General features: G+C 57.1%; 2 protein-coding genes across 6 annotated transcripts in view; one reads left to right on the plus strand and one right to left on the minus strand.

Annotated features, from left to right (window-relative positions):
• Positions 1 to 482: 482 nt before the first annotated feature.
• On the plus strand, positions 483 to 14,674 carry SLC6A7 (solute carrier family 6 member 7). 2 transcript variants are annotated; one of them, XM_075441757.1, is made up of 14 exons: positions 483 to 735; positions 6,114 to 6,294; positions 6,988 to 7,119; positions 7,694 to 7,928; positions 8,447 to 8,585; positions 8,871 to 9,005; positions 9,665 to 9,768; positions 10,354 to 10,478; positions 10,866 to 10,978; positions 11,061 to 11,192; positions 11,550 to 11,649; positions 12,015 to 12,115; positions 12,318 to 12,485; positions 13,408 to 14,674. In XM_075441757.1, exons 1-14 carry the CDS (start codon positions 703 to 705, stop codon positions 13,621 to 13,623), a joined length of 1,914 nt encoding a protein of 637 aa, XP_075297872.1. In that variant the 5' UTR covers positions 483 to 702; the 3' UTR covers positions 13,624 to 14,674. The 2 variants fall into 2 exon arrangements, with proteins under 2 accessions (XP_075297872.1, XP_075297873.1); XM_075441758.1 differs by lacking the exons at positions 483 to 735; positions 6,114 to 6,294; positions 6,988 to 7,119 and adding an exon at positions 7,136 to 7,427.
• A 2,787-nt stretch (positions 14,675 to 17,461) lies between these two features.
• CAMK2A (calcium/calmodulin dependent protein kinase II alpha) overlaps positions 17,462 to 22,424 on the minus strand; it is a 36,267-nt gene continuing 31,304 nt past the window's right edge. For 2 of the 4 annotated variants that reach the window (XM_075441839.1, XM_075441836.1), the window contains exon 19: positions 17,462 to 22,421. In XM_075441839.1, the coding sequence (XP_075297954.1) occupies positions 22,418 to 22,421 (4 nt within the window). In that variant the 3' untranslated portion in view covers positions 17,462 to 22,417. The remainder of the gene's footprint in view (positions 22,422 to 22,424) is intronic. The other 2 variants (XM_075441838.1, XM_075441837.1) reach the window with 1 other exon arrangement.

Here is a 22,424-nt window from a genome sequence, read left to right on the forward strand (position 1 = left end):
CAGGACTTAGGATCACACTGCTGACTCCACAGGGACGTCTGAACCCTGGAGATGTGACCTGTGCTCCAGCACTGGGCCCACAATATGCTGGGGCCTGCCTGAGGGTTGCTCTTGCCCGTGGCATGGCGGGATGCATTGGTCCTACCCAAAGGCTGTTGAGCATCCCCCTCCCCTGGGCTGGGGACTGGGCTCAGGCAGAGCAGGGAGAAGTCACTTCTGACCTGCTCAGGCTCCAGCCGTGTCCTGCCGTAGGAAAATCGGCTCGGAGCCGGACAGAAAGGAGCTGGGATCTTCTGGCGTCTGCACTTGGGCTGCCGTCACCGCTGCTCGGGGCAGGTGGGACCCCCGGGGTGCCCAGCGGCAGGGTGCCTGCAAAGTCAGGTCCATCCCTCGGGAGACCTGACGCATTCGTGGCACGAGTGAGCCAGCGGCCGTTCCTCCTCGCTGCCCCGGCGAGGGGGGGCTGACAATCCCTTCTCCAGCACTCCCCTCCCCGCTCAGCACACGCAGCCATCCCCGGCTCCAGGCAAACCTTTCCTCCAGTCCGGCTCCCCCCGGCCTCCCCCCGCCCTGCAGGGAAGCAGCACCCCCCAGCACCCCCCCGCCCGTTATCTCTTCGCCCGCTCCCCCCCTTCTCGCTCCCTTTCGCCGGGAAAAGCGAGAGGGAGAAGTGCGGGGAGCGCATAGCAACGGGATCCTGGGATGAAGCAGAGCCGGCAGCAGCATCTCCGGGAGGTGAGAGGAGATGAGATGCCCCCGGGGGCTGGGAGCCGGGGGTGGGGGGGCGGAAGGGGGAGGGGGCAAGGCGTGCGGCCCCCCCCCGCCCGGGGACCCTCCGTGGGCAGCGGGGGCTTGCAAACGGTGCGGGATGGCGGGGAGAGAGGGATGGGGGGGGGGGGGGGGGGGGGGTTCGTAATGACTGCTCCCAATTAGCGACCGCCCTGCATCCCGCTCCGGCCGGCTGGATGCTCTCCGCCATCCCCCCCTCCCCGCAAGCAGGGGCTGCCGGCCGTGACCCAGGCCGTGTCTGGCCGACGGGCTGCGGGTGGGGGTGGTGAGGGGTTCCTCCCTCTCGCTGGGGTGAGCACAAGGAGCTTTAGCACCTGCAGCTGGGATCACCACCTCCTCCGAGGGATTTAGAGGGGTCCGGGGGGTGCTGGACCCTGAACTCCCCCAGTGCCCTTTGGCAGCTGGCAGAGCTGGGAACTCTTTTCACATCCTTCTGGGAGCTCTTTTTAATCCCAGCTTTCAGGCTTTGCTGCCCCAGGCTCCCCTCCACAGCCACTTTGCTCTTACCAGGCTCTCTGGGTCCCCATCTCCCCCCATGCTGGGGACCGAGCCCCTTCTCGTGCCCGTTCCACATGGGGACAAGGTGGTGTGGGGTGGCAGAGGCGAGCAGCCACAGGTCCTTCATGGGCACATGCTGCCGCTGCTGGTGGGTCAACCCTTCCCCGGAGAATCCCAGGCAGTGACGCGGGGCTTCAAGCCCCTCGGGCTCTGGGCTCTGCCCTCTGCCAAGCCGTGCCCACTAACCACAGGGCAGGGTGACTCTGACCTGTGCCAGCCTGCAGATGAATGAAAACCCAGGAGAATTTCATCCCTGCCTGGAAATTCCTAGGATATTGGGATGTGATGTGAAAAAGCCAGTAGCTATCTGATGGCCCTGGCAGCCTCAGGGCTACCTACCTTTCTCTGCTGTTGTTTGGAGGCATCATCTGTCTCTTCCCTCTCCTCCTCCTTCCTATAAATTGCTTTTTCAGATGACTTTGTAACTGCAAGATCCATTAAAAGTTGTGTTTGTCCCTTCCAAAGGCTTTCTGAGATACTTGAATTTCTCTGCTGCTAGTGATCCTGTTTAACATTTATCCAGGAATTCATTTAGTCCCACAGCGATCAGATGGAATGAAAAGCAGATGCCTCCAGAGTTATTTTCCCCATTTCTGGTGCTGCTTAGGGCCCTGCTGTCCTTCACTACCCGAAAATACTATTGCAGAGCTCTGGATGGAGAACCCGGTGCTCACAGCTACCTGGCACCTTGGGAACACGGTGTCCGAGGTGGCACCGGGCTTGCCCAGAGGCGGTGGTGGCCGATGGAGGAGTTGGCAGAGCCCCAGCTGCAGCGCCCGCCCTGGGGCCTCGACTGCCTCCTCTCCCTCTCCTGGTGATCCGCTTCCCGTCGGTGAGCCAGGAGTTTTAAGCCTTCTCACCAGACATGTTTTAGACATATGGAAATTCCTCTCTAATAGAGAAGATCTTTCTCAGGCTCTATGGAATTCAGGTTGGCTTTTGCATAATAGTGTTTCCACAAGAGCTGAGTGGAGGTTTTTTATTTGATTGCTTATTTGTTTTGAGAGGTTATTTGGTAGAAACGGGGTAAAACCCACGGAGGACAGCAGCGGGAGCCAAGATTTGGGCTGCCCTTCCCCGTACCCGGCCAGGCTGCCGAGCAGCATCCTCCTGCTGAGCCGCTGCCCTCCTCTGCCTGCCACGAACTGCCTCAAGCCTGCCCCGCTCCTTCTCCGGGGTTTGCGGATCGAAGGCCGTAAACATCTGTGGCTCTGCACGCTCCCTGCGCTCTGGACATTGCTCTGATGAGTGTCCTTCACGCTCAGCAACCTCCAGCCCCCAAACCCCCCGTGCTGGCTCCAGCACCGCTTGCTCCCTCTCCCGGCATGTCCTGCGGGAAACCCGGGGGAGCGCGGCCTTTCACGGGGCTCTTTCACACCAGAGAGATGCTTTATTTACTTCGCTTTCCAAGTGATATTACATCTGAATTAATTTTGAGGTTGTTGGGTGTTTTTTTCCCGAAGAGATTAACGAGCAATTCAAACTAATCTGAAGTGACTCACACTTCACCGACGCGCTGCGCTCGCACGCAGCTCGGATCCGCAGGGGAGAAATCTGGCATTGGGTGGCATTTCTCCCAGTCAAAGGCTGCGGTGCACGCACAAAACACTGACAAAATAACTCCACAATGCCAGCTTGAATGGAGACAAAATATGATACAGAAGTAACTTTAATCCGGCTGTTTGTTCACAAGTACAGCTGAGTTTTGCACTGGTTTAAGTAAATTGGTTTACAGAAAATAATTAGCACAGGGCAATTTCCTTATGGAAGCCAGCTCTTATCTTGGCAGAGACTAAAGTGCTTTTTCTTCTGGGTGACCTTTGCTTTGCTGACTTCTTTGGGAGCATCTTCTGGTGGATAATGGAAAGTGATGCCGCGTTCAAAGAGGACGTTGTTGCCAAGGGAGCTGTTAGTCCCCGTCTGTTTACAACCGCGAGACGGGAGCCTGGTTTGAAAGACAGCAGCTGACGGTGGAAAGCACTAGAGCAATATCGTAGCACTAGAGCTCTTCTGCTGCTGCTGGAAAAGAAAATTCCTGTTATGACAAAGGCTGAAAGGGAGCATTAATCCTGAAAAAAGGACTGGAATTGAGCTGGCGTGTGAGATTTCCAGCAGGCTGAAGCAAAGAGGTGTGCATCTCTCTGCTATTCGGGACAAAACCGGGCTGGAATCCATAACTACTGCATTTTTCAGTTCATTTTTATTCAGGCAGATAGACCAGGTTTTCTGTGATTTCTATGGAAAGGCTATGATTTGAGACACTTTTGGGCACCCCAGCCATGGAGCAGCCTCCGTGTGTATTTTCCAGAAGCATCCCTGGCCGATGCCTCCCCAACCTGCCCGGTGGGGACCGCAAGGTCACCATCCTTAGGGTCTATCCGACTCACGAGCAGTCTCTGCTTTTTGCTCTGGGGTCCCAAATTTAAACTGCAGATCTCCAGCTAAAGGTATTAGTAAGGGGGACAATCATCACTGAGACAGGTGTGACAAACTACATCCCCTGGCCTTTGAAAAGGGTGACTGAGATGGGGACCAGGCCACGTACAGTTTGGAAAGGGCCCGTTTGGTTCCTTTCTTTTGTTTTTGTTTCTTCTGTGCTGATTTCCATGCTACGTCTGATGGATGCATGGGCACCTGCATTGCATCAGGTCACACTGCTCCACCCGTGCCCTCTTGCAGCTGTTTAGGATTCAGGCGGAGGTGCAGGAATTAGGCGAGAGGATTTAATGATCTCCCAGCATTCCTGCTTACTGCTTTTGTGTGGTACAAGCCTGGAAAGCAAGAGCTCCCCAGGTAGTGTGAGGAATTGAGAAGCTGCTTTTTCTGGGGGGAGACTGAACTGTGGTGTCCCTATAGTTCCTGTCCCCATCCAGCAGGGACCTTTGTGAATACAGGTGAATACAACAGCTGCCACTTTTGGGGGGGTGTTGCAGAGCAGTCTGTCCATCGCCCACAGACGCAGGTTGCTGCAGGTCGTGCCTGCTGTGCGCGCTGGGTTAATTAGCAGGCATGGCCACGGTTTGGGGAAGTTGCTAAAGCCAGAGCTGTGTTAAACAGCTGCAGGAGTGCTGCCAGATAGCAACGGTTTTGTAGCAACAGTATTATATTTAGGTCACATTTTTAACTTTTCAGCCTGTGTTTCTGAGGCTTTTTCTTCTGGTCCTTGCCTTGTGACGGTGGCATCCAGCAGGGATGGGCTTTTAATGGTGGGGTTTAGTGTAACGCCTTCGCACAGGCTGTGTGTTTCAGGTTGGCTTTGGGAAGAGTTTGCCCTGGTTCAACCTGTCCCTCGAGGGGTTTGCACGCCAGGTGGGGACGGGTTCACCTCTGCTTTCAGTGACTTTGGCCGGAGGACCGGGGTGCACCCTGTGAAGGGTGGAAGCGTTGCAGCCATCAGCAGCGCGGCTCCTTGTCTCCATGGGAACCGGCAGCAGGAGCATCCTGCCGTCTGGCCAGAGGGGAGGAAGAGGAGGAGGAGAGGAGGTGGCTGCCACCTTCCCTGGGGACTGCAGCAGGGCAGCACTGGGCTTTGCTTGCCAGCCAGCTCTGATCTCCTGGGGGACAGAGATCTGCTGTGGGCTCTGAGCACATGTAAACTTGGGTGCTGGAGGACCCACACCTCCTTCTGACCGATCCCTCCAAACCCAGGCCCCTCTCCCTCAGCCATGGGCTAATTTCCTACCATTGCATGAACTCAGCGACATGGAGATGGTTGCTTTTATCTTTTGAGAGCCCAGGAAGCAGGGGAGGCTCCCAAGTGGACTCCTTATACCCTTCCAGCAGGGACCCCAGCATCCTTCTGTCTCTGTGCCTCAGTACCAGCTGAACCTGAAACACCCCCAGGCAGGGGCACAGCAACACGCAGTGGCACAGGGGCAGGATCCTCATCCCCGCCCTGTTTGCTGCCCGGTCTTGCTGAGGGGATATCTGTTAAGGGATCTCAGCCGGCAGCTGCTGGCTGAGGATCTCAGATCTCGCGAGTACCGGTGGGGTGGGAGCTGGTGGGGATGCCCCCCTCGCTCTCCCAGAGTCAGGAGGCTGGGAAAATTCAGACAGAACAAACATCTCATTGCAGACCTGATGTACACACACACAGATGCCAAGGAGCCCTCTTGGTGCGTCACCCCAACCTAAATGTGCTGCAGGACTCGCACCTCCCTCTTGCAGAGCTGAGGCATCTGAGGAGGAAGGGAATGGGTTAATCCCCTGCCTGCTGAAGAGCTGTCTGTGCCTACTAGGAAAGCTGGAAGGAGCTCACTTAGCAGGGACCACTGGGAGCCGCCACTAAATCCCCACAGCCTAGGCTTTTGGCAGTTGGAAAAGAGTGAAAAACGCATGGAGCATTTAATGGCAGGGGCTGGGGCATCGGGGTTGCCGGTGACTTCTTCCCCTGCTGTCTTCACGCCCATGCTTTGCGGGAGGTCAGGAAGGTTTATCACGGCCCCTTGAAAGGATTTCTTGGGAAACTGGGATTGCGAGATGTGTCCTGGCCTCCCAGGGTGAACCTGGGGCATCTCGCCTTTCTCAAGGGAGCTCTGGCCATGTGGGATCACATTTATCCCCTTTCCTTGCTCAGCAGGACATCAGCTGGGGTGGTGCTCAGAAAACTGCTGGGACGGGATGTCCCCAAGAGACAAAAGTCTTGGTGGTCACATATTCACATCTGAGCTCTCAGCGCTCCTTCCCTTCCTCCTGCTCTTCCCCCCTGCTTTTATTCCTCCCTCAACCCCCGTCTGCCCTCTCCCATCCCCTGCTCTCTCACTTAGCCGGTGACGCCAGACCTCCTGGTGAGTCCCACCAGCCAGGACGGGGAGCTGGGCTCCGAGTGCCCAGAAGACAGAGGGAACTGGACGGGGCGGCTGGATTTCCTCCTCTCCTGCATCGGATACTGCGTGGGCCTCGGAAACGTCTGGAGGTTCCCCTACAGGGCTTACACCAATGGAGGAGGTACTCGGACATCCTTTGGAGTGGCCACATCTCCCCTTGCTGAGATGGGCTGGTGGGATGTGTCTCTGAAGAGACACCTGTTATCCTTCTCAGAGCTGGGAAGTAGCGTTGGGGTGAAGCCTCCTCCTGCCTCCCAAGCTGGCTATAGGGCATTAACTACCTGTACCCACGTGTGGAAGGGACTCCTCAGCCCATCTCTGCACTCATGGCCTTGGAGACATGCCCAGCTCTGTGCTGGGTGAATACCACCTGAGCGTCCCCCTTGGTTTCCAATAGCTGCTTGGTCTGGCGTGCTCTAGGACTCTGCAGGGTCAGCAAATGCTTCCCAGGTATCGAAGGAGGGGAGAGAGCCTTTGCAATGCAAAAGCCCGGTGTGATAGTGCAAGGTGCCCGGCTTGTTCAACTACTCACAGAGTAACTGCTTGCCACATGCAATAATAATTGTAGAATTTCACAGAGTTTGTGAAAGATTGAACGAGAAAACAGAGTTGGGGGCAGGGGAAGCACGACACCGGGTGAATCACAGCCCGTTCTTCCTGCACTAGTGGGGAACTGCTGGCCCTTGCTGTCTTCCAGATTTTGGTGCAGATCCCTCAGGGCCACAGATACTGAATAAACTTTATTCCTTGTCATAAACAAGCTTTAGGTGTTTGCTCTGTGTTATTTTTAGGGTGTTTTTCTTGCTTCTTGCAGGTGCTTTCCTGGTTCCTTACTTCATCATGCTGGCCATCTGTGGGATCCCCATCTTCTTCATGGAGCTGTCGCTTGGCCAGTTCTCCAGCCTGGGGCCACTCGCTGTCTGGAAGATAAGCCCTCTCTTTAAAGGTGCATGAGAGAAGTCCAGAGCCTCTGTGGGGCCTCTGGAAGAGCTGCTTGATAAGGACGTGAACCAGCAGCATCGTCCCGGGATCCTCAAAGCTCTTGTTAGAATCAAAGGTTAAATCCTGGGGGTAGGGGGAGCAGGCTGGACTTCTGGGTTAGCTGCTTTAGCAGCTGCGAGATATGTATGAGATCTATCAGTCTTTGGAGGCTCTGTATGTCATGACCAGCTCTAGAAATTGTTTGGAAATTATTAAGCCAGCTAGCATGTAAAATAGAGCATCGAAGCTAAGCAACGGCTGTTAAAGACAAAGGTAAGAATAAAGCGTTCAGAAAAAGGTCAAATCAAATACTTTTACTCTCAACATGAAGTTGGAGTAGAATTATCTGTATGATGCAGTAGATTATCAATTCAGAGAAGGCATGTCCGGAGGGAATAAAGACAAGAGGCTCCTCCCACCAGGTGAACCTCTGGCTGGTTAAACATTCGGCTGCAGAGATCCAGTGTCTGACCCTAGTTTTGGATGTGCTTCATTCCGGAGACATGGCTCAATCCTTCTTTACCCTCTGCTTCCTCCAGGCATTGGCATGGGCACGATCCTCATCGTCTCCCTGGTGGCCATTTACTACAATATGATCATTGCTTATGTTCTCTTCTACCTCTTTGCATCCCTCACAAGCGACTTGCCCTGGCAGCACTGCGGCAACTGGTGGAACACTGACCTGTGCCTGGACCACCACATCATCAAGGCGGGGAACACCACCTTCCCCGTCAACATCACCAACACCGTCAGCCCCAGTGAGGAGTACTGGAGGTAAAGAGGTCAGCCTGACCTGGTCGTGGGGACATGGCTGGCATCCAACCAGGGAGAGCTTGGGGGAGGGATGAAGGTCTGTGCTGCACTTCTCATGGCTTGGTGGGCACTCGTGGTGGGCGTTGTGGATGCGGTGATGGGCTCTCATGGTCAGCAGTGTATCTCAGTTTAGCCATTGGGATCATGTCCCTGGGATGTTGGAGGTGTCTGTAATCTAGAGCTGCTTTGCTGGCCTGAGATGTGTCAGACTGAAACGGATCCCACGCCTGGACCGGCTGGGAGTTTGCTCTCAAGCTGCCAGGCATCCCCTCTGGGGTCTTTAATGCATGGTGGAGAAATCACACCAACTGCTCCCCTTGCCCTGGCAAATAGCTGCCAGTGTCTTCTTGCCCTCTCACTGCTGGGACTTTTGACAAGGCTATTTTTTGCAGCAGAGGCATTGCTAGGTTCAGAGAGGGCCTCTGGAAGAAGATGAGGGGTGCCCATGGCACTCACCAGCAGTTTTCCTTTCTCCCTAGCCGGTACGTCCTGCACATCCAAGGGAGCTCCGGGATTGGGAGTCCCGGGAGGATCCGATGGAACTTGTGTCTGTGCCTGCTCCTTTCTTGGACTATCGTCTATCTGTGCATCCTAAAGGGAGTCAAATCCTCCGGCAAGGTGAGGGCTGGAGGGCCTCTTTGGGGGATCTACAGTGATGTCCACCAGTGCCTGCACATCTGGGAAAGCGAGACCCATAAACAGCATCAGCCGGACCTGGGCCACTTCGGGGATGGCTTGCACACTGGCAGGGCTGGCATCACTGTCCCCATTGCATCCCAAGGAGCCCAGCACTGCAGGGTGATGCTGGGAGATGTGGTGACCCACCCCGGGGACAGGGCTGGGGGGAGCACTCATGCTGCGCTCTCGCTCCCGGCTCTCCCAGCTGGCTCTGTTCTCCCGCAGGTCGTGTACTTCACAGCCACCTTCCCGTACCTCATCCTGGTGATGCTGCTCATCCGTGGCGTGACCCTGGAGGGGGCCTGGAAGGGGATACGGTTTTACCTCACGCCCCAGTTTGATCACTTGCTGTCTTCCAAGGTGAGGAGGATCTCACGCCTTTTGTTCAAGACACAAAAATGAACCTTCTCCTGCCACCTCCAGCATACAACAGAGGCACTTCACTTACTCAGGCCACTCCCTGACTCAAAGACCTCTCTCTTGGATGCCCCAAGACCAAAAATATTTGCCTTTCAGCAATCTGTCTTTGCTCTACAGCTTGTCTATACTGCTCTTCCCACCTGGCCCAGCCTCATAGCTGCGTTTCTGGCTGTCTGTGCAGGGGGTGGTGTGCTCACCACCTCCCCTGGGTACCAGGACTGTGGAGAGGGTTAGCGCAGCCCCTGTGATGGTCTGAGGGGTGGCGGTGGGTGTCTGTGGTGGATTTGGCTGTTCTCTTTTTCGGGGAGTTTCCTTGGGTCACCAGTGTCGGTAGCAGAGGCCACCCAGTTTTACAATGGTGTTTAATGCCACACTGGGCTGGCTCTAGCACAGTCTCATCAACCCTGCCGCTATCCAGCTGACCCTCTGTGAGTGGTGAGCGTGTTGGCAAGGAAAGGCAAAGACCCCATGGCCTTTGCATGCCAGGAGGGCAGGGGAAGATGTGCCGGCGGCTCTGGGGAAGCATGCTTCCAACTCCGTCTTCCTCAGGGGAAGGGTTCCAAGCCCCTGCTCTGCTCGGACCTGTTTCCTTCCCCCAGGTGTGGATCGAAGCAGCCCTGCAGATTTTCTACTCCCTTGGGGTAGGCTTTGGGGGCCTCCTCACCTTCGCCTCGTACAACACCTTCCATCAGAATATCTACAGGTAGGAGACAGCTGCTGTTATGTAAAAATCATGGGTTGAGGGGAGCCATGAAAAATCTCAGCTGGCGGGCTCAAAGTCAGCAGAAGCAGGCAGTGCAGCACACGGTCACCCAGCACTGCTCCTTGCCCAGGCACCTTACAGATACGTGGCAGCTTGCACAGGTTCAAGAGGTACAGAGCTGTATCTGTGGAGGAAAAGTCTCCTAAGCATCAAGACACAGTGCCTGGCTCAGAAGTTCTGGGCTGCAGGTGCTGAAGGCTGAGGATGTTTGAGGCTAGTTATGCATGTTTGTCCTGTCCCCAGCATCTGTTGCAGGTCACCAGCAGAGAGGAGAGTCTGAATGTTGGACATTTGGGCTGGTCCCCTCCTTTGGGGAAAGCAAGCTTGGGAGGAACCCCACAAAATAACCCGTGTCATGAGATATATGCTCCTTTTGACCCTGGAAATCACATGCCAAGGGAAGCCCTGGAGGAGAATCGCACTGGGTCACCTTACTGTGGCACCTGGGGCTGGCAATGCCATCGTGCACTGGTGTGGAGTGGGAAGGAGTGGGCATGTTCAGAGCATCTTCTTTCTCCTCTGTAGGGACACCTTCATAGTGACCCTGGGCAACGCCATCACCAGCATCCTGGCAGGGTTTGCCATCTTCTCCGTTCTGGGATACATGTCCCAGGAGCTCGGGGTCCCTGTTAACCAGGTGGCAAAAGCAGGTGAGGCCAAACAAAGACCCTTTCTCCTTCACCCTCTTCCTGGGTGCACTAAGGATCATCCCTTCCAGGCTGGCAGGCACCCGAGGGTGTCAGCGTGAGGGCTGGAGCTGTATGCTCAGCTGGCCAGAGGGAGGGAAGAGGGGAGGCCGGTTCCTGCAGTGCAAACCTTGAGCAGCACCAAGTGGTGTCTAAAAAAGGTCCAAGCAAGGAGCAGGCTGGTTCTCCTGAACCTCTCCACCCTCTGCTGCAGGACCCCTCCTGCCCATCTTGCAAGAGCCCCTGCAGGTCCCTGCCATGATGCCGCTCTGTTGGGCTCTCCTCTCCTCCATCCCCCCATGCCCAGCACTGTCACCCCCTTTTCACCCTGCTGTCCTTTGCCTCCCCTAGGTCCTGGCCTGGCTTTTGTGGTGTACCCCCAGGCCATGACAATGCTCCCCCTTTCTCCATTCTGGTCTTTCCTGTTCTTCTTCATGCTGTTAACCTTGGGTCTGGACAGCCAGGTAAGGACTGAGCCCACTAAGCCAGCCGCGGTGCCCAGGCAGCCCGGGGGGCTCAGGGGACCGTCTTCTCCTTTGTGTGCAGTTTGCCTTTATGGAGACCATCGTTACAGCAGTGACAGACGAATTTCCCTACTACCTACGGCCAAAGAAAGCTTCTTTCTCAGCTGTCATCTGCATTGCTCTCTTTCTGATGGGACTTATTCTCACAACAGAGGTAAGGGTGCGGGGCTGGATGCATCATGGGGACCAGCTAGGGCCTCATTTTAGGCAGACCTTAGGGCAGGGGGTGAGTTTGCAGAGACACATGTATTCACATCAGCTAACAAGGTGGAAGAGAGATGATGGATGAGCCTGGGCTTCCTGGGGGTATGAGGTTCAAGGGGAGTGACACAGTGTTATTCCTGTCCCTGCACCAACCCCAGAAAGAGAGTGATGTCTCCCGAGGGTACCTGACCACTGTCTTCCCCCAAAGGAGCTAAGGGGACATGTCCTCAAAAGTGGGAGGACATGGGTGGGGCTTTGTTGGAATTCTAGTCCCAGGGATGCTGGCCACTGTGCTTTGCCTCCACAGGGTGGGATGTACTGGCTGGTTCTGCTGGATGACTACAGCGCTGGCTTTGGTCTCATGGTGGTAGTGATCACTACCTGCCTCGTGGTGACACGTGTCTATGGTAAGGGGGTCTGTCCCCACAGGGAGGAGCGGGCTGTCTGTATGAAGAGAGGAATTTAGAGGGAGTGGTGGGAGAGCCAGCAGCCTCGCAATGGAGCGTGGAACACCTCTGCTTCAACCTCTTGTTTCTTCTTGGCCATCACTGGATTCACCTCTCCAGAGATGCTGGGGGTGCTGAGCCTGGTCCCTTAGACAGCATCAGCTGGGCCTCCCCTTCCTGCATCTACCAGCTGGCAGGGGAGACACTTCTTTGCTGTAGAGGATGCAAACCACCGCTTTTGGTCAGTGTAGGGCAACCTGGTACAGGCACCTGGCTCTGGGGGAGGGATAACGGCTTCTGAGTCCCTCTCCCTCTCCCTCCTCCAGGCATGAAGAGGTTCTGCCGAGACATCCACATGATGCTGGGCTTCAAACCAGGGCCCTACTTTAGAGCCTGCTGGACGGTCCTCTCCCCAGCAACAATGATGGTAACTGCTCAGCTTGAGGTGCTGGATGGTGCTGGAGAGTGGTGCCAGCATCCTTGGATCACCTCCCCTTGTGAGAAGTCAGTCTGGTGTAATGTCCCACCCCAGGGACCGTTCTGGTTCTGCAGGAAGGTCTCCAGGCCCTTTTAGAGCATGAGACCTTCAGAGGGCTCTGGGCTGACCTCACTTTTTTCCCATCCCGCAGGCTCTGCTGGTGTACAACATTGTCAAGTACCAGCCCTCCAAGTACGGCAGCTACCGCTTCCCCGTGTGGGCCGAGGTCTTGGGCATCCTCATGGGAGTCCTCTCCTGCCTGATGATTCCTGTGGGCATGGTGGTGGCCGTGCTCCGAGAAGAAGGGACACCGTGGGAGGTAGGAGGTGCTGGGACCTGGCATTGCTGCGGAGCACCCCAGAAATGTGCAGGGGTGACCACGAGCCCCTGCTGAGCCTGTATCCTCCTGCAGTTTCTGCATCCTCTCTCCCGTGTGTGTCCCCATCCCTCCTTGCTGCCCAAGGGGTGCAAGATGGTGTGTCCCAGGGCATTTCCAGCAGTGTCCCCTCCTGCAATGTCAGGCAGCCACCGAGTCATCCTGCTTCCCAAGGGGCAGCCCTGTGGGCATCCCCCTCCAAAACAAGCCTGCTACGTCTTGCCCTGTGGGGAAGAACATTGTCCCTAGCATGGGGCAGGCATGGGTGCATGGGACTTTGCACCCTTTTTGCAGGAACAATGACAGAGCAAGGAAGGCAGCTGCCACAGGTGGGATCCCTCCTCTGAAAGGTTTCTCCTAGGAGCAGGTTATGGAGCTGCTGGCTGCTCACAGCCTCCCCAGCCCTGGCTGGGCTTTGCTGCTCTCCCCAGGCTGTCCAAAGCAGAGGCAGCAGAGCTTGCTGCCCTCCCCAGGCAGCACCTCGCTGGCTGGAGCACATACTGGCTGCAACCTGGCTTGGCACAGTGGCATGGCCAGGAACCACCTTGGCTGAGGCTAAGCCCTTGCCTGGGTGACTCCAACCCCACACCGCAGGCCCATAGCCCTACAACAGCCCTTAGCTCCTGCAAGCCCTCGCCACCAGCGCCTGCAGACCACAAGACCTTCCCAACCCACTTACACAGAGCTGCCTTCCCAAAAAGCTTCAGGACAGGCTTTTGGCCCCATCCCATCCTCATCAGGGGGCTCTTCCAACGCCCTGGGGCTAGCAAAGCACTCGGTCCCCGGGAGGGGTGGGTGAGCTGCCGGTGAACAGCGCGGGTGCTGGTGCAGGGTTCCCGTGCTCCCTCCGCCTGTCCCCTCGCAGCGAGTCCAGCAAGCCAGCCGGCCCGCCATGGACTGGGGCCCGTCGCTGGAGGAGAACCGGACCGGCATGTACGTGGCGAGCCTGGCTGGCAGCCAGTCCCCCAAGCCCCTGATGGTCCACATGCGGAAATACGGGGGCATCACCAGCTACGAGAACACGGCCATCGAGGTGGACCGGGAGATGGAGGAGGAGGAGGAGGAGGAGTCCATAATGTGAGGGGACCCGGCACCTTGTGGGCTGGGGGGGGGGCTCACCCCCTAATTTGCACAGGTTGCACTGTGGCACTTCAGGACGGCTTGGGGGGGGTCTTTCGGGGAGCAGTCAGGAGCTGCTGATCCCGCTGGCCTCCTCGCCACCGCCCTGGCCCCACCAGGACGGAGCTGCTGTCCGTCCCGGTACTCCCGAGGTGTTTGTTTGGTGTGGCAAAGTGTTTGATGAGTCCGTGCATTTGTGTGACCATGTCTGGGTCAAGTGTCTGGGCTGCCCCACTCCCACCCTCGCCCCCAGCCCTGCCCTACCCATGCAGGGATGATACTCGGGCTGTGGGAGGCAGGGAGGAGGAGGAGGTCCTCTGCCTTGGTCTGTTCTCTACTTGTGTGTATTTGACTCCAACAACCCACAAACACATGTGAGAGAGGACTGCAACATCCTCCATGCCCTGAGGACCGTGTGTGCCAGTGTGCTCTGCTCACGGGGGGATAATCCAGCAAAACAGCACAAATCAGTGTTCTGTTAAAGAAATATAATCTAAAGAAATCTAACCTAATACATGAGCAAATAAAAACAATTAGAAGAAAAAAAAACAAACCAGCTTGGGTCTTTCCAAGCTCGGAGATGGCCCAGGCACCTTGCTGGGTCAGGGCAGCTCTTCCCCGTGGTGCCTGGCAGGGCTGGGGGGAGCTGAAGGCAGGGAAGAGGGTGGGTGACCTGTGCCCTGTGTATGCTGAAGGTCAGGGACAGGTCTCATGGACCCAGTGCCAAAGGAGGACCCGTGTCCATCCCTGAGGGGGATCTGAGGGCTGTCCCCAGCCCCGGCGCTGCTTTTCCCAGGGAAAGGTGAAGGGCTGGGTTTCAGTGCCTGTGTGTGATTTTGGGGTAGCTCAGCCCAGGCTCCATGTCCTAGAGACCCCAACTCCTATCGATGCTGCTGCCCTGGGGGGGGTCCTGGGGAGCTCCTGGACGGGGCTGTCTGGACCCAATGCTGCCAGTGCACATCAACCCAGTGTTGTGTGTGCCTTCCCCCGTGTACCCTTGCCTCGCCATTAAAAAGCAGTGTGTAACACAGCCTCTGCATGGGTTATTTGGGGGGGTCCTCAGCATGCAAGAATGGCATCTCTAGGGGGGCTTCCAGGGACGGGGGGCACAGGGCCCTGGGCTTTTTCCTTGAAATCTATGTCCTGGTCAGGTTAAAGCCATAAACCCAGGATAAAGAGAAAAAATTAGGGTTGATGTCTGGGTTATGCATCTGGCCCCAGTGCTGCTGCACAGCCCTGGGTCCAGCACCACGGGCTGAGCATCCAGGATGAATCCTGATGTGAGGCTGTAGTTTTCCTTAGCAACAATTCCCTCGTGCGGAGGAGATATTGAATTATTGCCTTTGCCCGTCCAAGAACGCGGGGCCAGCTCTGACACCTTCTCCTCCCGCCCACCCACCTCCCCAAGCCCAGGGATGCTGCGCTCCCTCCCCAGCTGGCTCTGCCCTTACTTTTCCCTGGAGGACCACCGATGGCTTTCCACCTCCTTCTCACCATACCCCACCATGCTGCAGCCCACCGGGACGATGGGGGTCCCCCAGCCCCTGCTTCTCTGGGCTCGGTGGGGGTCTGGCAGCGTGACCGTACTGCAAAGCACCTTCAGCCGCTAGCCCCCGGGTTAATCATTAGAGGCCGGCTATAAAAGTGTCGCTGATGGAAAGTTCAGGCCGTGGTGGCTGGGGAGCGGGGAGGGCCTGCCATAAACATTTATGGCCCCAATGAATCCCTCGCTCTAACCTTGACACTATTTACCAAGCAGGAGGCCTCGGGAGGTCACGGTGTTGCCCAGCCATCGCCATGGGTGCCGGCCGGGAAGTCCAGGCTGGGCTAGCCTGGTGGGGGGCACACATGGGGGTCTGCATGGTGTGATGGAGTGGGTGACAAGCTCGGGCATTTCATGGTGTTTCTGCCAGCTACAAAGTGCAGGAGCAACCAGGAACCCTCCCACGGCATGGAGATGGAAGTGCCTTGGGCTGAGCAAGCTGCTCTGGTCTCTGCATGTGTCTGACCTTTTCCTACCTGCATGGGGTCCTGCCGCATTCCCTGAATCCCCCCCCCATCATCCCAGGATCCCTTGGCAGCTGCCGTCAACCAGTGCTGCGTCGCAGAGCGATGGGAAGGACAGAGCGGAGACCACGCCAGGGATGTGGTGGGGAGCAAAGCTGACGGTGGTGAGGAGAAACCACGAGTGAAAGGTTCTGGGGCAGTGTCACAGCGGGAGGACACGTCCCCGGGGCTGTGAGTGGCTGTGCACGGGGAGGTGTGGGACCCTGCACCGCAGTGTGGCCGGGGGTCCCATGCCAACCTCCCCCACGTTCCCGGAGCCGGGTACCTCCTCCATGCCCGCTGCTCCGGCCTCGCAGCCTGTCCCACCGAGGGCTTCCTCACAGGCTACTCTGCCCGGGCTGGGGAAGATGGGGTGGGAGGGTGACAGCGGTGAAAGTCGCGGTCTGGTGCTGACACCTGCTGGGGCCACGGCACATGGCAGGGCTGGGGGGGGTGGGGGAGCACCCCCGGGTAGCTGCGGGACCGCGGCTGCGACCGGGATGTGCGGGGCAGGGACTGTCGCAGCCCGACCCCAGCCTCCCCAGGGTACCAGCCCTTCAGCTGCCCCCGGGCCACCCCCCCAACCCATCCGGGATAGGCGGGGGGGCTGGGGGGGTGGAGGTGGTGGTTCTGCGCCCCGCACCCTGCAGCACCAGCTCCCCCCAAACTCTTCTTGCTGCCCAGCACGCAAGGGTGACAGCCCGGTCCCCACCTCCCAGCTAGCTCCGGGCAGCTCATGGGGGTCTCCCAGACACCTGCAGCCCCCGGAGCCCTGTCCCTGGGAAAAGGCCCGGGTTGGGGTGAGTCAGGTCTGGGGATGACATCAAGAGCTCCCGAAGCCCCCAGGATGCTCGTTGCCAGGGGCAGGCAGCACCCAGGGTACCAGCATCCCACAGGCAGAGCCCAGGGTACCAGCATCCCTCGAACATCACCCAGGGTACCAGCATCCCGCAGGTGGCACCCAGGGTACCAGCACCCTGCATCAGCACCCAGGGTACCAGCACCCTGCATCAGCACCCAGGGTACCAGCATCCCACAGGCAGAGCCCAGGGTACCAGCATCCCACATCAGCACCAGGGTACCAGCATCCCTCGAACATCACCCAGGGTACCAGCATCCCGCACACATCACCCAGGGTACCAGCATCCTGCAGGCAGAGCCCAGGGTACCAGCATCCTGCAGGCAGAGCCCAGGGTACCAGCATCCCACAGGCAGAGCCCAGGGTACCAGCATCCCGCAGGCAGAGCCCAGGGTACCAGCATCCCACAGGTGGCACCCATGGTACCAGCACCCTGCATCAGCACCCAGCGTACCAGCATCCCACAGGTGGCACCCATGGTACCAGCACCCTGCATCATCACCCAGGGTACCAGCATCCCACAGGTGGCACCCATGGTACCAGCACCCTGCATCAGCACCCAGGGTACCAGAGTCCCTCAAACAGCACCCATGGTACCAGCATCCCACAGGCAGAGCACAGGGTACCCACACCCCGCAGGCAGGAGGAAAACACCCGCTGCCTGCAGCCTCTGCCCAAGGCTTGATCCCAGCTTTGATGCTTTCGAGGACAGGAGCGCGGTGACGGGGGGACAAGGCGGTGGCAGACAGTCTGAGTCACTGCAGTGACGGAGAATCATCCATTTCCATGCTCAGAAGTTGGTAGCTATTTATTGCACTTGAAACACCAAGAATAAAACTGACACGCGCCCTCCCTCCCACACCCACCCCGCACCCAGTCCCCCCGCCACCCTCCCCAAACAGAGCATCCGATTTGAGCAGTGATCATTCTGTTCACAGTCACAGGCTCCAAAAAAACAAAGGAAGAAGAAATGAAATCAGTCCCCCACCCCCACCCCCTGCATCAAGCTCCCGCTGAATCCAACACGGTCACACTGCTCGACAGTTTGAGTGCACTTACAAAAAGAAAAGAGAAAGGCTTCAGCTGCAACCGCACGGACGGACAGACATGAGGGGACAGGCAGCTACCCTTCCCCGGGGCCTGATTTTTTGTTATGTGACAAAGCTTGGTATACTCTTAATTATAATATATTTTTTGCAGTCGTCTTAGATAAATATTTCCATAGAGATTTCCTGTACGTATATATATTTTTTATATATATAATATATAAGAGAGAGAGATATCTCATTTTTTTCTTAAATCACTGTTCACATATTTTCCCTGCTTGTCCAAAAAAACGTTACAAAAGCCCTAAAATTGTGCAACAGTTAGAAAAAAGGGACAACAACCCAAAGAAGGAAGGAGGCGCTCGATATAGCCCCCTCCACCGCCCACTCTCCTGTCGACCTGCGGGTGGGAAGGCCATTCAGCCGAGTGGCAGGGACCCAGTAGGAGGCCTCTGGGGGACTGATGGCAGAAGGGCCACCAGCCCCTCCTCTGATGCTCCCACAGCCTTTTCACATCTGGGGTTTCCTGGTCTGGTATGGATGAGCTGGGATCTGCGCCTTTGGAAATGGGTAACGGCGAGGTCTCTACCCTGCTATCAGGAGGATGGTGGTTGCATCAACAGAGCAGTGTACACCACGAGATGTGTCCTGCAGTGGGGAAGAAGGGTCAGCTCAGCTCCTGGGATGATCAGAGGCAATGGTTATGGGATCTGCTGCTGACAGACACCTCTTGGTCCCACAGGGCTATGTGGCTGCCCCCTCAAACATGGCACTGCTGTTTGCTGGTCCTCCCCAGCGATGCTGCCATGGGCTGCAGAGCAGACCATGAGCTCAAAGTGGAAACAGATGGCTGCTGCTGCCTGCTGTGACCTCTGGGGCTCCACGGGGGCATCAGCTCACGGAGGGCAAAGAGAGGGGAGGCAGGTTGGGGGTCAGACGGGGTTCGGTGCCTGGCAGAGGGGGCATTTACTCAGAGGGGGAAGGACAGCTCTCCCGGCTGTGCCTGGCTGGGGTAAGGAGAGGACCACTCACTCCCCCAGCAAAGAGCAGAGGCCCAGGAGTGGCCTCTTCTCCCAGAGCAGCCACACCAGCAAGACCTGAGAAACGGTGATGTTGCAGCTGGACCTGGACCCTGGCAGCCAGGAAGGGAAAACAGGCGATTCCCAAGCCCACCTGCAGAGCTGGGAGCCTGAGACCACCACAGCAAGCGCTTCCACTCAGAGATCCCCTGTGGTCTGCGAGAGGTGGAAGAAATGATCCGTTTGGAGGACTTTGAGTTCGGTTTGACCCCGACAGACAGGCAACCTGGTGGGTCGGGCTGTGTCGGTACGAGGAACTGAAATGTGCCACAGCCTGCTGAGGACAGGAGGTCTGTGGTGGTGAACCCCATCCCAACAAGGTGGCCTCATCCATATTGCCTATTGGGAATACGCCCTGGACCATGGTGGGATTGCTGGGCAATGATAGTTAGTACATGTGAGGGAGGGTGCCAACAGCTTAAAAGTACAAATGTAAGGGCAGCATCCCTGGCTGTGTGAGCCAAAGAAGGATGGTAGCAGTTGGTGATATTTTTTTTTTTTAGTTTTCCTGCAAGTTTATGAGAAATCAGGAAAGGTGAAGGAAGACAGAAGCTGCTCACCATGGCTACTAAAAGAAAGGGTACTGGTTTATCAGTGCTTGCTCAGAGATGCTCCGGGGATACAGGAACCTGTTCTGGAGAAGCAGGGTGAGGTGGGGAAGAGAAACAAGGCGGAACAGACCCCTAAAGTGCAGGTGCTTAATGCTGCCCACGTGGGCATGTTGGGAAGTTGGGTCTTCCTTGGTCAGGCTTCAGCTTGAGTGGAAGACTAGAAAGGACTTGAAACCGCAGACTCTACTTTCCTTGGAAAGGATTGGGAGCATTTTAGGTGTTGCAAGGACATCCAGCTGCCTCCAGAGGAACCTGTCCCTGGAAAGGTGAGAGGAGGGAAGCCTCAAAGAGGAGAAACTGCCTCCAAGTAGACAGCTCAAAGCCTCCCTGGAAACCAAGATGTTCCTCCCTAGCAGCAACGGCCCAAAGTGGGCTCTCGGTGAAAAGAGATTGTACCAACCCCAGCATCTCATCCGTCATCCCTGGCAAACCCCACTGCACTCCCTGTCCCAGACCTTTCTCCAGCAGCAGCTGCTGGAGCAGCTTCACCCGCACAGCCCACCCGAGGTCCACAGCTATTGGCAGCTCCAAAACCAGGCTGAAATGACATCTGCACTACAGCCCCCATGCAGAGCCCTGCCGTGACCTCCTCCTTCCTCATCTACCTCACACTGATCCCCAACAACACTCCTGCCACCCTGAGAGCCTAGGTGTCAGGAGGTGGATGAGATGCTCACCATGGCTGGCTTTGGAGCCAGCTCTGGAGAGGGAGAGAAAGACCTGTGAAAGAGCTGAGTCCTTCCTTTAGAAATGAAAAAAACTACATGACTACAGGAAGAAAAAAATAGATCTGTAAAAACACCCAAACTCTACTTTAAAAGCTAATCCTCTCCCTGCATGTATTTCCCTGCTTTGGGGCCATCTCTTGCAAGCCAACGCAGCTCCACAGCCAAACAGCACAGGTCCACCAAGGGCACGGGGACGCACATCGGCACCAGAGAGAACCCGCGTGATTTGCCCCCCAAAAGGCATCTCCTACACACAGTGCCAGCAGCAACCACCGCACGGCCGGCACTGCGGGACATCCCGGAACACCTCTCCGGGCCTGCTCGCAGCCCAGCAGCTCGGGTTTCTACCCCTCCGTCCAGTGGGAAAATAGTTTTGCAGTCTGCAAGGACGTGGCTGTGTGTCGCGCTGCAGCCGTCCCTGCCTCGACAGAGAGCAAAGCATTCAAAACCACAGAAAAGGCAAAATACACGCTCAGAATTTACATGGAGAAAACATTTCCTTTTTTTTTTTTTTTCTTTTTTTTTCCCTTGTTTTTTATGTCCAAAACAAGCGAGTTTTTGTTTGTTTCTTTGTTTTTCAACACACGCACCGTCTAGAAAGTTAAATGCCATGCAGATGAAGAGAGTGCAGCTAGAAAGTCCCCCCAGGGCAGCAGCGCTGCAGGAGTCTCACGTCAACGAGCAAAGAGGTTCCAGTCAGAAAAAAGAGAACAAGAAACAGAAGAATTGCCAGAAAAACACCCACCCTCGGACCTCTACCTGACAGCAAAGAGGTGAGACCAAAATTCACCTTCCTGGCCATGTCTTCTGTCCCACAAGCCACATCCCAGCGGCTCCCCAAGAGCCACCGCCCGGGCTTGCCCTGCAGGAAGACCCGTGGGGTGCGGGAAGGTGCCCCAGAGGTGGGTGCCCCAGGGAAGTGGGTGCCTTCGCCCGCCCGGTGCTGCGGGACGCGATGGGACAAGCCGGCGTGGGGTGGGGGGCGGCAGCCGCGGGACCCCTGGTAGGAGCGAGCATCGTGGCGACGCACACCCCTCCTCAAATGTAAACGCAACGAAAAACAGCAACCCCCAAAGATCCCCCCACCCACCCCCCCTAAGCAGTTGAATGTTTCTAGTTATTACATAAAGATCCATCTCAGCAAATACTCAAAATCAAGTTGCGAAATACACGGTAGGTGGTTTTCTTTTCCCTATAAAAAGGCATGCGCTCAGAGTAGAAGACAGCGAAAGGCTTGTTTGTTTTCTTCGAAGCACGATCAGATTCTGCAGAGTTTTGTTACTTTATAAAGCTTGCATTCCTCGTCGTCGCTGGAAGGGGTCGTCCGGGCGATCGGGGGTTTGTGCCCCGAATCGGTGGCCAGCTCGGCCGCCCCGGCCTGGGAGCCAGGCGCGGGGGGAGCGCCGGGTGCTGCATGCGAGGGGCAGGGGTGGGTGCTGGGTGCTGGGGTGAGGGATCCAGGCTGGGTGGGGGGTGGGGAGGAGGGTGCGGGAGCGATGCTTCCGCCGCGGCATGGCTGGGAGAGACCCCGGCTCCCGGCTGTGCCGACACAGTGCTGGGAAGCAGTCACCTTTCTCCTCTCTTCTCCCAGCTTTGCCAGTCCCTGCTCCGAGGGGAGAAGGGAGGAAGGAGGGAGAGCATCCCTCTCGGCATGGCAGCCGCTCAGAGCCAGGGCACAAACCCACTCACCCTCCTGGGAAGGAGCCAGCCTCTCACTCCTGGGAAGGGAAAACAAACAGAGAGCCTTTACTCACCCGTCCAAACACTGCCCTCCTCGCCCGGGAGCGCCTGGAAGCTGGACTTTGTAAAGGTTTTAAACCACGGTTCCCCAGCCGAGGCGGGGGGAAGCTCGGGTCGGGAGCGGGCAGGAGCCACGGTGGCAGATGGGGACCTCAATAGCAGCAAAGCAATATCCACCGGCGCGCAGGGAGGGTGCAGCACAGAGCAGCTCAAAACTGCCCCCCTGCCCCCCTCTTCCTCGGGGGGCTCCCAGCAGAGGTTGGGATGGAGGTGGATGGCGAGTCCGAGCCCAATTCAGGAGACGTGCCAGGTGGTGCAGGGGGTCCCAGCAACTCCATGCAGCCGAGGAGCGAGGCCTTTACCCCGGCACGCATCATCTCTCTGGCCAGATGCTCGGGTTTAGGTTCATGGTTTCTCTTTTCTTGGTTCATGCAGAGGAAGGGGACCCAGCGCCATGAGGGGGGTTCGATGGGATGCTTGCGTGGCGCCGGCAGGGCTGTTGCATGTGTGCGGTGAGAAGCGAGGGGTTATTCCAGCGGGAACCAAGCAGCAGAGTCAACAGCCAAAGTCCCGTAGGTGAAGATGTCGGAGGAGGTCTCCCCTTGGCAGTCAGTCAGTGACAAACCCCACACGGGCAGGACTGCGCTTCAGCTG

Source organism: Opisthocomus hoazin, chromosome 22 (assembly GCF_030867145.1).
Source record: "Opisthocomus hoazin isolate bOpiHoa1 chromosome 22, bOpiHoa1.hap1, whole genome shotgun sequence".
Lineage (NCBI taxonomy): Eukaryota > Metazoa > Chordata > Aves > Opisthocomiformes > Opisthocomidae > Opisthocomus > Opisthocomus hoazin.